The 14,064-nt window shown below is 34.0% G+C and overlaps 1 protein-coding gene across 2 annotated transcripts in view; it reads right to left on the reverse strand.

The window, feature by feature from the left end:
• Positions 1–322: 322 nt before the first annotated feature.
• LOC149803197 (QRFP-like peptide receptor) overlaps positions 323–14,064 on the reverse strand; it is a 71,462-nt gene continuing 57,720 nt past the window's right edge. Inside the window, exons 2-6 of one of the 2 annotated variants that reach the window (XM_089951353.1) lie at positions 11,646–12,091; positions 8,765–8,866; positions 5,764–5,875; positions 4,154–4,268; positions 323–1,745 (exon numbers count right to left, since the gene is read on the reverse strand). In XM_089951353.1, coding sequence (XP_089807479.1) covers positions 4,171–4,268; positions 5,764–5,875; positions 8,765–8,866; positions 11,646–12,091 — 758 coding nt within the window. In that variant the 3' untranslated portion in view covers positions 323–1,745; positions 4,154–4,170. Of the gene's footprint in view, positions 1,746–4,153; positions 4,283–5,763; positions 5,876–8,764; positions 8,867–11,645; positions 12,092–14,064 lie in introns of both variants that reach the window. The other variant, XM_089951352.1, reaches the window with a different exon arrangement.

Genomic DNA, 14,064 nt, shown 5'->3' on the forward strand with positions numbered 1-14,064 from the left:
ATGCAGTTACAAAATGGTGACTTATCTCCAATTTCTTCATAAATGCTGGAGAAGAAAATATCAACTTTGAGATAGAAGTGTGAATTTCAAAGGAATTAAACATTTAATAGCATCGTCCTTTTTGGATATGAACTGAAATTGAGTTTTTAATTGTAGCAGATGTGTTCATCATATATATAGTGAACTACTTGAATTGTGAAAAAGTTTCTAAAACCTTTTATTCACGTTCATATTAAGTTGTTATATATATATATATATATATATATATATATATATATATATATATATATATATATATATATATATAACAACTTAATATGAACGTGAATAAAAGGTTTCAGAAATTTTTTCACAATTCAAGCTCACTATAAAATAGATAGGTACCATATATACTGGCTTGTTAGTTACATCCTACTGCTAACTGCACAAACCCAAATCTGCCGTCGCATAATGCTTCGGCATAATGCTTCCGTATGCCATGTGTAATCAATAGAACAAACAAATAGACTCAGGTCATTATGCGTTGGATTCGACTTAGAGTATATACGGTACACATTTAGGTGAATAATTTCTTGGGAAAATAAATAAGGATTCACACAGAAAATTACTTAACATTTTTTAAATTTATGAAGAGCTGTGCGCTATATGACTGACGTACCATTTAGGTACAACTATAAATCTGTAGAATATTTTCATGGAATAAAGGAAATTATTCTAAGTCATATGGAATTGATACGAAAGAGACCTCATGAACAAATAATATTGGTGAAAATAATGTGGAACAGCTCATGATGTGTGACTAATGACTCTATTTACAATGTAAATTCAGAGTTATTTAAACACTGACATGAAACATAACGTCATTTAAAGTAGTATTATATTTTTTGTTTTACATCATTGTCGGATGAAATATATCTTTCAGTATTTCATGACTAAGTGGGGTAGGCATCTTTACATAAACTGGCTGCAAATGGTATTTAAGTAAACAGGGTGCAAATAATCTTTATAAAGACAGGCTGCAAATGATTTTACGTTAACAGACTGCAAAAACATCTTTATATAAACAGGTTGTAAATGATTTTACGTTAACCTTCTGCAATTATGAGTCACACCGATGCAACGTTTTAAACTCTTCACATGTTACAACGAGTTTTACCAACCAGAGTTTAGAAGCATTATGGATAAAGTGGAAAATACACAAAGGATCTTAACGGTCAGAATGCAGTTTACTAATTACTGCTTTGACTTTGTTAGGTACGAATTTCTTGGACTTATATGAGCCTCAGTGGTGGATCGGGTTGGGAGGAGGTGGGGGAGTCAGCGCGTCCACCATCACCCCAAAAATGTAAAATCAGCATGACGCAATCAAAACTTTTCCTACAAAAAGTTTTCTTTACTATTAAAAAGCTCGAATTATGCCTGGAAATGCTTAAAATATAAGAGCTTTTTGAGGCTCAGAGGATCAGACCCACGAATATCTCGCCTAGTATTTACCCACCCCCTACACGATATTTCTGTATCAGTCCCTAGCCTCTTCCACATTTTATATATGTCGATTTCAGATCATTGACAGTCAAAAATCAGACCATTAAAGGTTAACTGTTTTAAAATAGTAGCCATGACAACATGTTCAGTTTTCATGTAGACACTCGAGAAGATGTTGGAGTTTTGTCATCGCAGTTTTGATCGATATCTTGTGCAACTTTCCATTTCGTTAGGAAAGCGCAATCTTCGGTCTTTGAAATCTGAAATTGAGAAGAAAACAATAATTGAAATAAAGAAAAAGGAACATGAAAAGGTATATAGGACACAAAGAAAAGCATCACTGTTCTAGGTAAGTATTGTTCCCCTTAGTCAATTCTATGCCCTCTCACGTTCGTTAAATTTTCGGTGAAGTGAATCTATTAAAATAGTTGACTATATAAGAATTTTTGACTTGAATGATCTTGCTAAGAGAATAACAAAATCCTAAAGCAAAGGCTGTCCAACTTTCTGATTTCAAAGTATGTATGTATGTATGCATGTATGTATGTATGTATGTATGTATGTATGTATGTATGTATGTATGTATGTATGTATGTATGTATGTATGTATGTGTGCGTGCGTGCGTGCGTGCGTGTGTATGTATGTATGTATGTATTAAGGTTTTCACGTACATATTAGGTTTAATAATTGTTTACTTTGAGTTTTGCTCTTGAGTAAAACTTGAGCAACGCAATCATTTGTGGAAAATGGTCTGTTAATATTTGGAACAACTTAGCGATAGTAAAAGATGACGTCATGGATAACACAAGTATTGGTTGTGTTAATAACTAAATCATTTTGACGCTTTTTCAAGTCCTATCAATCCATCAGAGGAAGTCAGACATTGAAGGATATGAAGATTTGAGCTTTAACGGACATGGATTCCATAACCTTCTGCCCTGAAGTAAGAGCTCTGCTATTTATTTTGAAACAGGCGGTGGAGAGAATAATTATGAACAAGTGATGTTATTGACAATTATTCAAACAGATAAACAGCTATCTTTTGGAATGACTTAACATGATTTTGTGTCTCAAGGACAATTAACAGTGAATGTTCCTGATGTTATTATCGAAAAATTAAGAAACGTTTGCGTTCTCACTTTCTGACGTAGCTGATTTAAGGCTTTTGCATAATTTCTTTAATTTTTTTTAACAAGATAATATCTAAGTGATAAAGATCAGTCGACAACTCATTGTCGTGAAAAATCGCTAAGCTAAATCTGCTTTGTTCAGCTTATTTGCTAAATTCTCTCGCAGTTGTTTTAATTGGCTATTCTACGCATGTTCGTTAAATGCATATACTAATCGAACTACTTACAACTTTTGCGGGATATGTTTTTGAATTTCGAACAGATTCCGAAGGTCTAAACATGTTCTCATGTGTGTCAAGTTTAATCAAATTTTGTAAGAAGACAATACGTGTCATGAAAGAGGGTACTTTATTCATCATGTTATGTATATTTAATTTAATTGTTTGTTCGGTTTTTATATTTTGTAAAAAAAATTTCATTACATGGTGTTGCAATGTAACATTGTATGTAGGACTTAAAGTTGCCAAACACTGAGTTCATTTTTGCTTTACCTAAACTGTCTTTTTTATTTTATTCATTGTAAACAACTAATACATAGGCAAATTATTCTCTATGTGTATGGGTCTAAAATCAGTATTATTATTAATAGAGGAAGTAAATATGTTTTTTCTGGGGGTCAAGATTTTGGAATTTCCATAATCTAGATTATTGTTTTGTAAACATCAGGATCTTTCTAGAAGGTTATTTGCCATTAGTTAATGCTTTTTTTTATTATAGAAAAGGCTAACAGTGACCTGAGGTCAAGTTGAGAACTATATAATCATATAACTGTGAGGACTTGGTCATTCGTGCTTTAACATCTAGCTCTGTCAAGCTGTATAATATTCTGTCCAGATGGGATGAATTTATTTTCTTCAAATTAATGAATTCAAGTGATTAATTTCTATGGAAATAAATACAAAAGTGCTCTGATAAAATTCTTGGATAAAGACATTCACTGGAATTTATATTGAATTAAAACCTGAAGTTATATTACTGTGATTCACCGAAAGGCTGTTGACACATCAACACTCTATAAGCTATTGCGGACACGTCATCGCCTTCCGTTTTAGGATTTCTTCGGGAATTGTACTTAGTTTTATTCAGGACTTTAAATCACTAGGACTTGTGTCTGTAATTCTTGGATTATTTTGGGATTTAATTTCGCCGTACCGTAAGTTTTTTTCTCATTTTTACTTTGTGTTCAAGGGAAATAAATTATAAGTTAAAGTTTACAAAGCTTGTCGTCTTTCTCTTTTTTCGGTTATTTATTTTAAGAGCATAGACTCGTAACAACCGATTATTTGTGTTTCTTAAACATAAAACAACGCTAGACGTCGCCATCCGTTACTTTCAAAACAGGCATTTATGGTCAAGTGAATTTATTTACCATAACGAAATTTCTACCTAATATCTCTATCTTTCTACCCAATACTTCGAAATTTCGAATTAGTACCTTTATAGATAGTTTATAATTAGTGACATATGTTGTTCCCTTTATTGTCGTAGTGTCTAAGTTCAGTAAAAAAAGATTATTTAATAATAAAGATATGCTCACTTATAATTTTGTCTGGTTCAGACTTTAGTCATGACAGTCGAACTGTACATCGAATTGGTTCTCGATATATGTGCGTAGGTTTTCCTCTTGTAGCAGTTGAACAGCACTTTGAAGCCTGGCAAGAGATTTCTGGTAATGAGTATGAACAGATATTGATAACTGCAAACATCCGCGAATCTAGGGCTGACTAAACCGCTTCAAAATAAGAGTCCACAACCTACCCTTTACATACTTGTAACAATACTTAGAGGTTATATAAAAGACGAGAGGTTCCGCATGTTGACACACACTGTGAAGAGAAGATTTATTGAAGTGACTTCAGTTCTCATTTGTTAACATGAAACAAAAAAGAAAACTGTATTAAACGCTTACAGAGTTTGGGTTCAAAATTATACCACTGTGCAACATGTGTTAAAATTAAGCATAAAATAAAAAAAGGAAAGAGGACGCCTAAGTAAATGCATTTTTTAATTACTTCAAAGCCTGAGTATGTACAAAGCAGACGTATTGAAATACTACGCTTCAGTAAATACCTTAAGATAAGTGAAAAACAAGAAAATTACACTACAGCAAAAAGCTGAATGCTTAAAGTTTTGACATCTGAGCAATTTGATGGCAAATACATATATTGACAGTAGGTATACCCGAGAAAGTGTTACTCTGATTATTCTGTTGTGACCTTGATTCAAATTGTTTATTTCGTCGATAGAATCGATCCGTCAAATGTATTCTTAAACACTAATATTAAAAACCCAGTGTCTAAAACCTGACCAAAGCGTAAACTTAAGTCGGACATATGGACATTTACAACTCTTTATGGCCCTTAAAAATTTCTTGAGTTAAATATATAGTCTCGAATCCCACGTCATATTTTGTATAGAGCTCTATCTAGTGGACACAGAAAAACTTGTAGCCCGAAGAAAAGATTCAAAGATTCCATCAAGGACAGCTTGAGATGCTGCTCGATATCTGCGACAAAAAACCTCGAGTCCGGCACCAAGCGGAGACCTAGCTGGCGTGCAGCTGTTATTAATGGGTGCAAAACCTTCCAGGATGCCCGCAGAACGAAAGATGCCGACGCCAGGGAACGCAGGAAGGCCTCAGCGTAAAAAACCAACCCATGCCTCCAGTGTACACACTGCTCCAGGACATGCACATCTCGTATCGGATTCATCAGTCACACGAGGACCCATCAGCGAAAAGCAGCGCAGGATTGATTTTATCGAGCCCAATGGTCGACCAACGACATACATACATACATACATACATACATACATACATACATACATACATACATACATATATATATATATATATATATATATATATATATATATATATATATATATATATATATATATATATATATATATATATATATATATTTATTAGCATCATGTTTGACAAGGGGATTAATGAAGTTCAATGAACCGAAACACGCATTATCCCGTTAATTGCTTTCTTACACTGGTTTGGCATAACGTTATTTTATAGATCTATAATTGTTATTGAAAACTTCATCTTTAATATCCCAGTACATTTGCCAGACTTAGGGTTTATATTGTTTCACTCCACTAAATTGTATATGTAAGGAATGAAATAATAGGTACCTTTCCGGAAGTTTTCATTGAAACCGGCATATATTGCAGGGTTGAAAACGCTGTTGGAGAAAGCCAATGTATAACACACAAACTGGAACGTCAAATAAGATGCACCCAAGTCCTGTCGAGAAATAAAAAAAAAACTTTAAAATTGAAGGGTCGAACCGTTTCCAATTTATTAAAGTAGGACTGCATTTCAATACATATAAATCGAGATGAAGAATATTTGCATGCAGATGTTTCTTTTTGTTGTTGCTAAGGTGGTTGCTACTATTTTTCAGATGTTTACCGTAACAAATTTATTGACATCGTCTTTATTTATTAGCTACAGACTAAAAAAAAAAACAACGAAAGACAAATTAAATTTTTCACATAATTTCAATCTAAAGATTAGTCCGTAAATCAAAACTATTTTGCTGAAATGAGTTTGGGGTCAAATTAGGACAACTCAGAATAAAGTTCATACAAACATTTCCAACTCTTGAGCGATTGTGTACCAACCGACTTGAAGAGACTCTTGATGGAATTTTCAAATTTATCAACCGCCTTAAGGGGCACGGAGTGGCCGAGTGGTATAGAGCGCTCTCCTCTACGGACCACTGCAATGTCACCTCTGTCTGCGTGGGTTCGAGTCTCGGGTTTGGCCAATGTGAGTATGTGAGAAAGCTTGCCAGTAGCTTCTCGTGGGTCGATGGGGTTTTCCCATGTTCTTCCTCCACCATTTATACTGGTGACATGTACAGTCTATCTTGTGCTGAAAAATGGCGGTAAACCCTACAACAACAACAACAACCGACTTAAAGATACTCGTGTTGAGAAATGTATCAACCAACTTGAAGATACGTCCTTCAGTTTGATGGTGGCTAAGAATAGCATATTTTAAGACACAAACACACGTTTACATTCCCCAGTCTACACAGATACGTATTTTTTATTTTAATACCTAGGCAAGAAAGTTAATAATAACATTCTGCTAAAGGAGAATGCGTAGAATGAAGTGTGGGTGTGTCATATCAAAATTCACGATATAAGAAGTTTTAGCAGTAATTCCACTTTCCGTTTTTATGAGTATGCATTTTAACATAGTGTCTACATTTACAGTCACGTAGACATACAATTTGAATTTATGAGTAGTGAATCTCCGAATTAGTAGGTGATGTTATATAAATAATTACTTACTATTTCATATTGTAATTTTGTATCCTCGGTTACTCGAAACCGTACAACATATATGTTTTTATCGTTCTGTGTGTCGAGGCGGCATCCCAATTTTGTAAAATACCTTTTTGTATTTTTATGTTCATACTCTTTTAAAGTTCGTTCTTCTCAATTTTTTAAAACATTTTTTAAATACTTTGTTGTATTGCCGTACTATGATAGGCAATTAACCTAGTTTCATAATAATTAACTTTGCGAAGAATGAGTAAGAGTCATCAAACATGCGAGAGTCTGAAATCACATTTTCATAAAGTCCATATTGTTTTAAGCTTTGCTGGATTTTCCAAGAGAAATAATTTTGATAATTAACTTGAGTGGAATACCAGAAATAATTTTTCATTGCCCCGTCAACAGACATCGATTATGTTATGGTCAAGAATTGAGCAAAATTTAGACTTAGTGGTAAGTTTGACTGCCTCTCATGCAGACGGACCAGATTCCAAATCCCACAATTTGCATACTTTTGTTTATGAGTTGTTTTACCTTTGATAGGGTAGAAGAATTGTTATTGCTGACATGTTTTTTGAGAATATACACAAAACACGTTATCGGGCGCGATATGGTAAAATATCTGCTACTTAAAGCTGTTATACACATTCATACAAAATACGCTCCGAGTAAATACCTAATTTATTTCATTTCGCGGTTGAAAAACTCAAGCATTTTGAAGTTTTTACCCACTCGATTATATATATATATATATATATATATATATATATATATATATATATATATATATATATACATACATATACATACATACATACATATATATATACATACATATATATATATATATATATATATATATATATATATATATATATATATATATATATATATATATATATATATATATATATATATATATATATATATATATATGTATGAATGTAATCAACTAACTACGAATAGTGCAAAAACTAGTATCTAGCTACCCTAAGCGCTTTCGACACTTAATGAATCTTTTTCAAAAAAAGGCAAATACAAAGCATAGACAAGACTAACAAATAAAACAGACAAACCGTTGTCTTTGTAAAACTTTACGTGACTATGACCTGTTGCGGATGCTGAAAGATATTTTATATTGACCTAGAAATCGATAAGCCATATCGTCATCTGTTATTTTATGTAAATTTATGTACGCGCAAATTATAATTATATATATATATATTGCTGCAGTGACATCCGGCATGTACTCCGAGTATAGGATGCTAACTTGTAGAGAAAACCAACATAAATCACTGAGTTAAACTGAAGTACGGTATGTAAAATTGGAAAGGGAGCTAACACAATTCAGCGAGTTAAAAATCTACCGCAGTGACATGCTATCTATATTCTAGGTATGGATGCAAACCTGAAGAGGTAAACAACGCAATTAAACGAGTTAAAAACCTACCACAGTGACATTGTGTTTGTATTCTAAGTACAGGATACAAACTCGTAGAGGGAGCCAACTAAATTCAAAGAAGTACAAATGTAACCGCACTGACATCCTGTATAAACATTTTCAAACTTATAGAGGGAGTCAACATAATTAAAAGAAGTACAAACACAGTGACACAGTGTTTTGAGTACAGACTTGTAGAGGGAGCCAACACAATTCAGCCAGTTAAAATCTTACCTCAGTGACATCCTGTTTGTACTCCGAGTACATGATGCAAATTTGTAGAGGGAGCCAACACAATTCAGCCAGTTAAAATCTTACCTCAGTGACATCATGTTTGTACTCCGAGTACATGATGCAAATTTGTAGAGGGAGCCAACACAATTCAGCCAGTTAAAATCTTACCTCAGTGACATCCTGTTTGTACTCCGAGTATAGGATGCAAATTTGTAGAGGGAGCCAACACAATCCAAATACAGCTAGAATTAAGATAAGCATCACTATTACCTGTTAAAAAAAACCATTTATCAATTTTACAAAAAAGTATGGGTAAGATCTTAATAGCTAGTAGAACTGCAGTGATAGTATTAGTACTAGAAACAACAGTAACAATATTAGTAGTACTATTGGCAATTGTAGTATTAGTACAAACTGAAACATACGTGCTTGTTGTAGCAGTGTTGGCAGTAATTAAAAAAGGAAGAAACATCGGTAATATTAGCACTAGTAGCAGCAGGAGGCAAAAACATTAGTGTTAGTAATTTATTTATTTAAACTATATTTTTTGAGACACGGCATTTGGGCACAAACCAGTCATAATTCAGTCTCGACGTTTTTATATTTACGTAGGAAATCGTACCGATATGACTGAAATGTTGTTAAAGCTAAGTTAAAAATCTAAATCACACACACGCACACGCACACACACACACACACACACCCTTACATAGGAACAGTAAAGGATACAATCAGTGCATATAATGAAGAATAAAATTATAGGCTAACAAAATGCACCAACACAACATGTACAGACCGTACAATACACATAAGGTTTGGCACGTAATGCACAAGCACACCAATACTATACAGACCGTACACTACACATAAGGCTTATCACACAATGCACAAACACATAAATACTATACAAACCAAACAAACTCCTCTAAACACGAAGTACACGCATTGCTATGCACTTATCTACAAAGACACGACACAATACAAAATACAACCCGAAAATAGTATATATATATATATATATATATATACATACACGACACAAAACAACCCGATATTAAAGGCATGTATGTATGTATGTATGTATGTGTGTGTGTGTGTGTGTGAAAAACAGAGGTCATTCCCAACTTCGAGATCAATCCTACAGATCATACTACGAATGTATCTCAATAGCTGCTATTACGAATACTTCGGCTAATTCCGAAACAAGGATTAATTAAAACGTTATGAAAGATACAGTTAGTTTTTCATTTGTGACCTCTCTATCATTCACCAGTTAATATAGTCGTAGAAATATACGAAAATATACGAGGTGACACGAATACATTGTATTTCTTCACTGGCGGAGAAATCTACGGCAACAAAATTTATTATTTTTCTGTCAATTACTACCACATAGATTGATGGTGAAATTGACGGTGGGGTAGTAGCAGCACATATAATGGTTGTGAAAGTGGCGGGTGGTGTGTTAGTAGCACTTATAATGATGGTGAATGTGACGGTGGGTCGTTACCCGCATATATAAAGATGGTGAAAGTGGTGGTGGAGGTTGTAGCACATCGTAAAATGATGGTGAAAGTGACGGTTGTGTGATAGCAGCACATACAATGATAATGAAAGTGGCAGTGGGGGTGGTAGAACAACGTAAAATGATGGTGTAAGTGACGGTTGTGTGGTACCAGCACCTACAACGATGGTCAAACTGACAGGTGGAGTAGCAGCAGTACAAACATGAATGGTGAAAGCGGCCGTGGGTGGTAGCAGCTCTTCAGTGATGGTGAATGTAATGGTCAAATGAAGGCAACACACAAAGTCGAAATAATTGAAGTGGTGTATAAAACAGAAGCAATACAAGAAGAGTCAACAACATCAGCAGAATTGCAATTTACACTATTACTATTCAGCAAATTCTTAATAATATAAAACGCATTCATAAATAATTGCGTGAAGCTAAAATTCGACTAATTTGAAATAATTGTCAGTAATAAGACAGTAGGTAAATAATTAGCAAATGCAGGTGGGGTGAATGCAGCGCAAACTTATCTTCATCAAAAGCATCTGGATTTGAGTCATCGCATAGTAAAGTATCCCGTAATAAAGGGAAGGAGGCCGTACAAGAAATGGGAACTTTTCTTTGATTGCTTGGCCACATGATGTACTTCTATGAATGAGTGATTTTTATTCCGATGAGTTTGTTTTTCGCTCTGGGCAAAAATACTAACCGACTCCATCATATGTGTATTGAAACTTGAACTATCGACCAGATCCGTGTGTATTTGTCGAAGACAGCAAAATCTTCGTTTTAAGTGTATGAGCTCTTCAAATTTCAATCCAATATTTTATTATTGTTAACGAATTGAGAAGAGTTCCTCCTGTTCTTTTTTACATGAATGTACAGACTTCATGACAGACAGACGCATTTCTAATCCTATTTGTTTTCATGTAGGTTTAAAGAGAAATAATTTGAATGATATGTACACACTTTGTCTGGGAATTCTGATATATATATCTGCGGAGGATGGTAGAGGAGCAAAATCACTGATGAAAGTATTACTGTATACTAATTAACTGCATATTTTAAATTCAATAAAATCGTAAAAATGCATAAAGACCGGCATGCAAACTTAACGTTCTTTAAAACAAGTATTTATCAGCTAAAACATAATTAATTTGATTCTTGCAATTGAAATATTCAAATACGACGGGATAGATGGTTGTTTTTTGTAATTTTTCACTTAAAAATCTATTCGATTCGCAATAGGTAACTACACACACACACACACACACACACACAGAGACAGATATATATATATATATATATATATATATATATATATATATATATATATATATATATATATATATATATATATATAATTAACGTATCAATATTATATTGGAAATTAACACATCAAAAGTGAGACCAACTCATCGCCTAACTGCATATCTATTCATCATCCAAAATATTTAATTAAATAACCAATCAACTAAGTAATTAGCTATGTAACTATAAATGCCAAAGATAAATCAAAATCATTGCAGTCACATTTACCTTTTTCTTCAACTTGCTCTGCACTTTTACTTCTGTCGTAACACGTTCCCCTGGAACCTTTGAGAACCATATGGTTACAATGATGATGAGATATATGCAGGACATGACTATCATGGGAATAAAATAAAGAAGCAACACTATTATCGTGTAGTATGCTTTCCTAGCTGGTGTCATTAGTCTCGCAAGCCCAGTTTCCGGATCTGTGACGTGATATCCCGGCCACTCATCGTCACACCACGTTTCGAGGTGGTTTTTCCACTGTCGTGCGTGTAACGTTCGAACAAACAGCAGAGGCAAGCCAACAAGGATAGAAATAATCCACGCTATCACGATTGCCGGCATCGCTCTCCGTTCAATAATGTGTGCCTTCATGGCAAAGACGATGCCAAAAAATCTGTCACATGCAATCAACATCAAAGAGAAGATACTGGACACGTGGGATACCACTGAAAAAAACAAAACCAAATGATGCATGAGTTAAGTTATTTTCTTGTTCCATGCTTGTACATGTCTCTTTGTTAGTCTGTCTGTCTGTTTCTGCCCATCTGAGTCTCACAGAATAGCCCCGGATCTTAAAACTTAATGATGAAAATAATATAAAATATTGGTCACATTTGTGTAATTGAAGATACTACCCTGAACACTAAACACAACCTGCAAACTTAAAGCAAAAATCATGTTCTAGGTTCTATTGGAATAACTTACGCGAACAATTCGCAACATGCGTCATTATAAAGAAGCGACAACAAAAGCCAACATTGATTTCATTTATACACGCACAAAACATAAATAAGCTTTTTCTAAATGTTGTCGATGGGAGCAGGTTATACGAGAATGAAGTATTATATACACAACTTTATGCACTATACCTGATCTAGAATGTGCTCGGGTTTTGATACCGCGTACTGTGCGTGTTACCAAGAGTAGTTTATTTATTCCTTGTGTTATTTCAAAACACTGAGAGTGCTTCACTTAATGTTGTAGACGCAAAACTAGTAACTTTGAGCTCTCTGGCCGTGCATTGAACCATTCCCTTGGTACTTGTAGAGTCAATTCAGACAGTGTTATCACAATACAACAAGTTTTGTCAAGAAGCTGTCCAATTTACGGGAGCAATCTTCAGCTGAATAGCTGTGTAAACGAGGCTTTACTTTATCCTATGGTTCACTTTTGGGTATATTTTATTTTTTTAAAAATCACTGTCAAAAATGGGGATTTGGGAAAATGAGTTTGTCAGTGCTGCTTTACCCACACCGCTTGGAGGAATCTATTTAAATTTTGTAAGGTGGATATTTGGCTAGATTATATGAGCACTACCGATATACTCTGTTCCTCTGACAACGTTTGGCGACAGTTGATGAAAAAACTTGTCTTACAACAGGGTTGGTTCACTAGTTTAGGTCATCATCGCCTCTCACGCCAGACTGGTTGTAGGATTTTATTGAAGTTCTGTTTGTTTTATTTTTACTGGTCTGCTGGAGATGCACATATAAGTTTTGCTTGTTTCCTCTGGACCAATTTTTTGGATAGTTATTGAAAACTTTCCAAAATAATAATTTTGAAAATTCAACTTGCTTATTTATTATTTATATAACTTTATGCAGTATTACTGCTAGATAGATGTGAAGAGGATAGTCTAATCATTCACTGCTTCGAAGGTCTTGAGCGAGGTGGAATATATGCTGTTTGCTATGCGAGACCAACGTGTTAAAAACTTGCCTGATTTGAAGACAATGCGTTTATGTGACTGCTTTACATCTATTTGTACATGCAAGGATACTCTTTTTAATTAATATGATTTATCTGTCGGCATTTTATGTTTGCTCTCTCTCTCTCTCTCTCTCTCTCTCTCTCACACACACACACACACACACACACACACACAAAACTAATAAACGAATTCCTCTTGTGCAGTTAAGAACGTATTTACTGATTTCATGACCGATATTACGGACGATACGAAAGAAGATATATATTCACTCCTTCTACGATGTCCTTGATTTTGTTATTTAAAGAAGCTGTAACAGGAAATTAATAATTTTTCACAAAAAAAAATAAATAACCCAAACATTTTATTAGGCTCCAGATATGAAAGTGTTATATTTTATAACCTTTCTAATATCAGATATTATTAATAACAACCCTCACATTACACGCCTTTAATGGCGATGAACAAACACTTCACCAAACATTTTGCTATTTTCTTTGCCTTTGACAGAAGAGGACACCGTAGAAAACTCAAACTAAAGAAAGATTCGATAAATATAAATAGTAGGAAAATAAAGGAAAAACGAAAGCATAATATAATCGTATAAATAGTGAGAGTCAAAAATAGTCAAGAACTCCCATGTATCTTCCCGCACACAGCTGTTCAAAACCCTTGGTCATTGTACTTCTAGGCCTAGCATTCAATGTTACA

This window comes from Sinohyriopsis cumingii, chromosome 3, assembly GCF_028554795.1.
Source record: "Sinohyriopsis cumingii isolate HCF-2022 chromosome 3, ASM2855479v2, whole genome shotgun sequence".
In the NCBI taxonomy this organism is placed as follows: Eukaryota; Metazoa; Mollusca; class Bivalvia; order Unionida; family Unionidae; genus Sinohyriopsis; species Sinohyriopsis cumingii.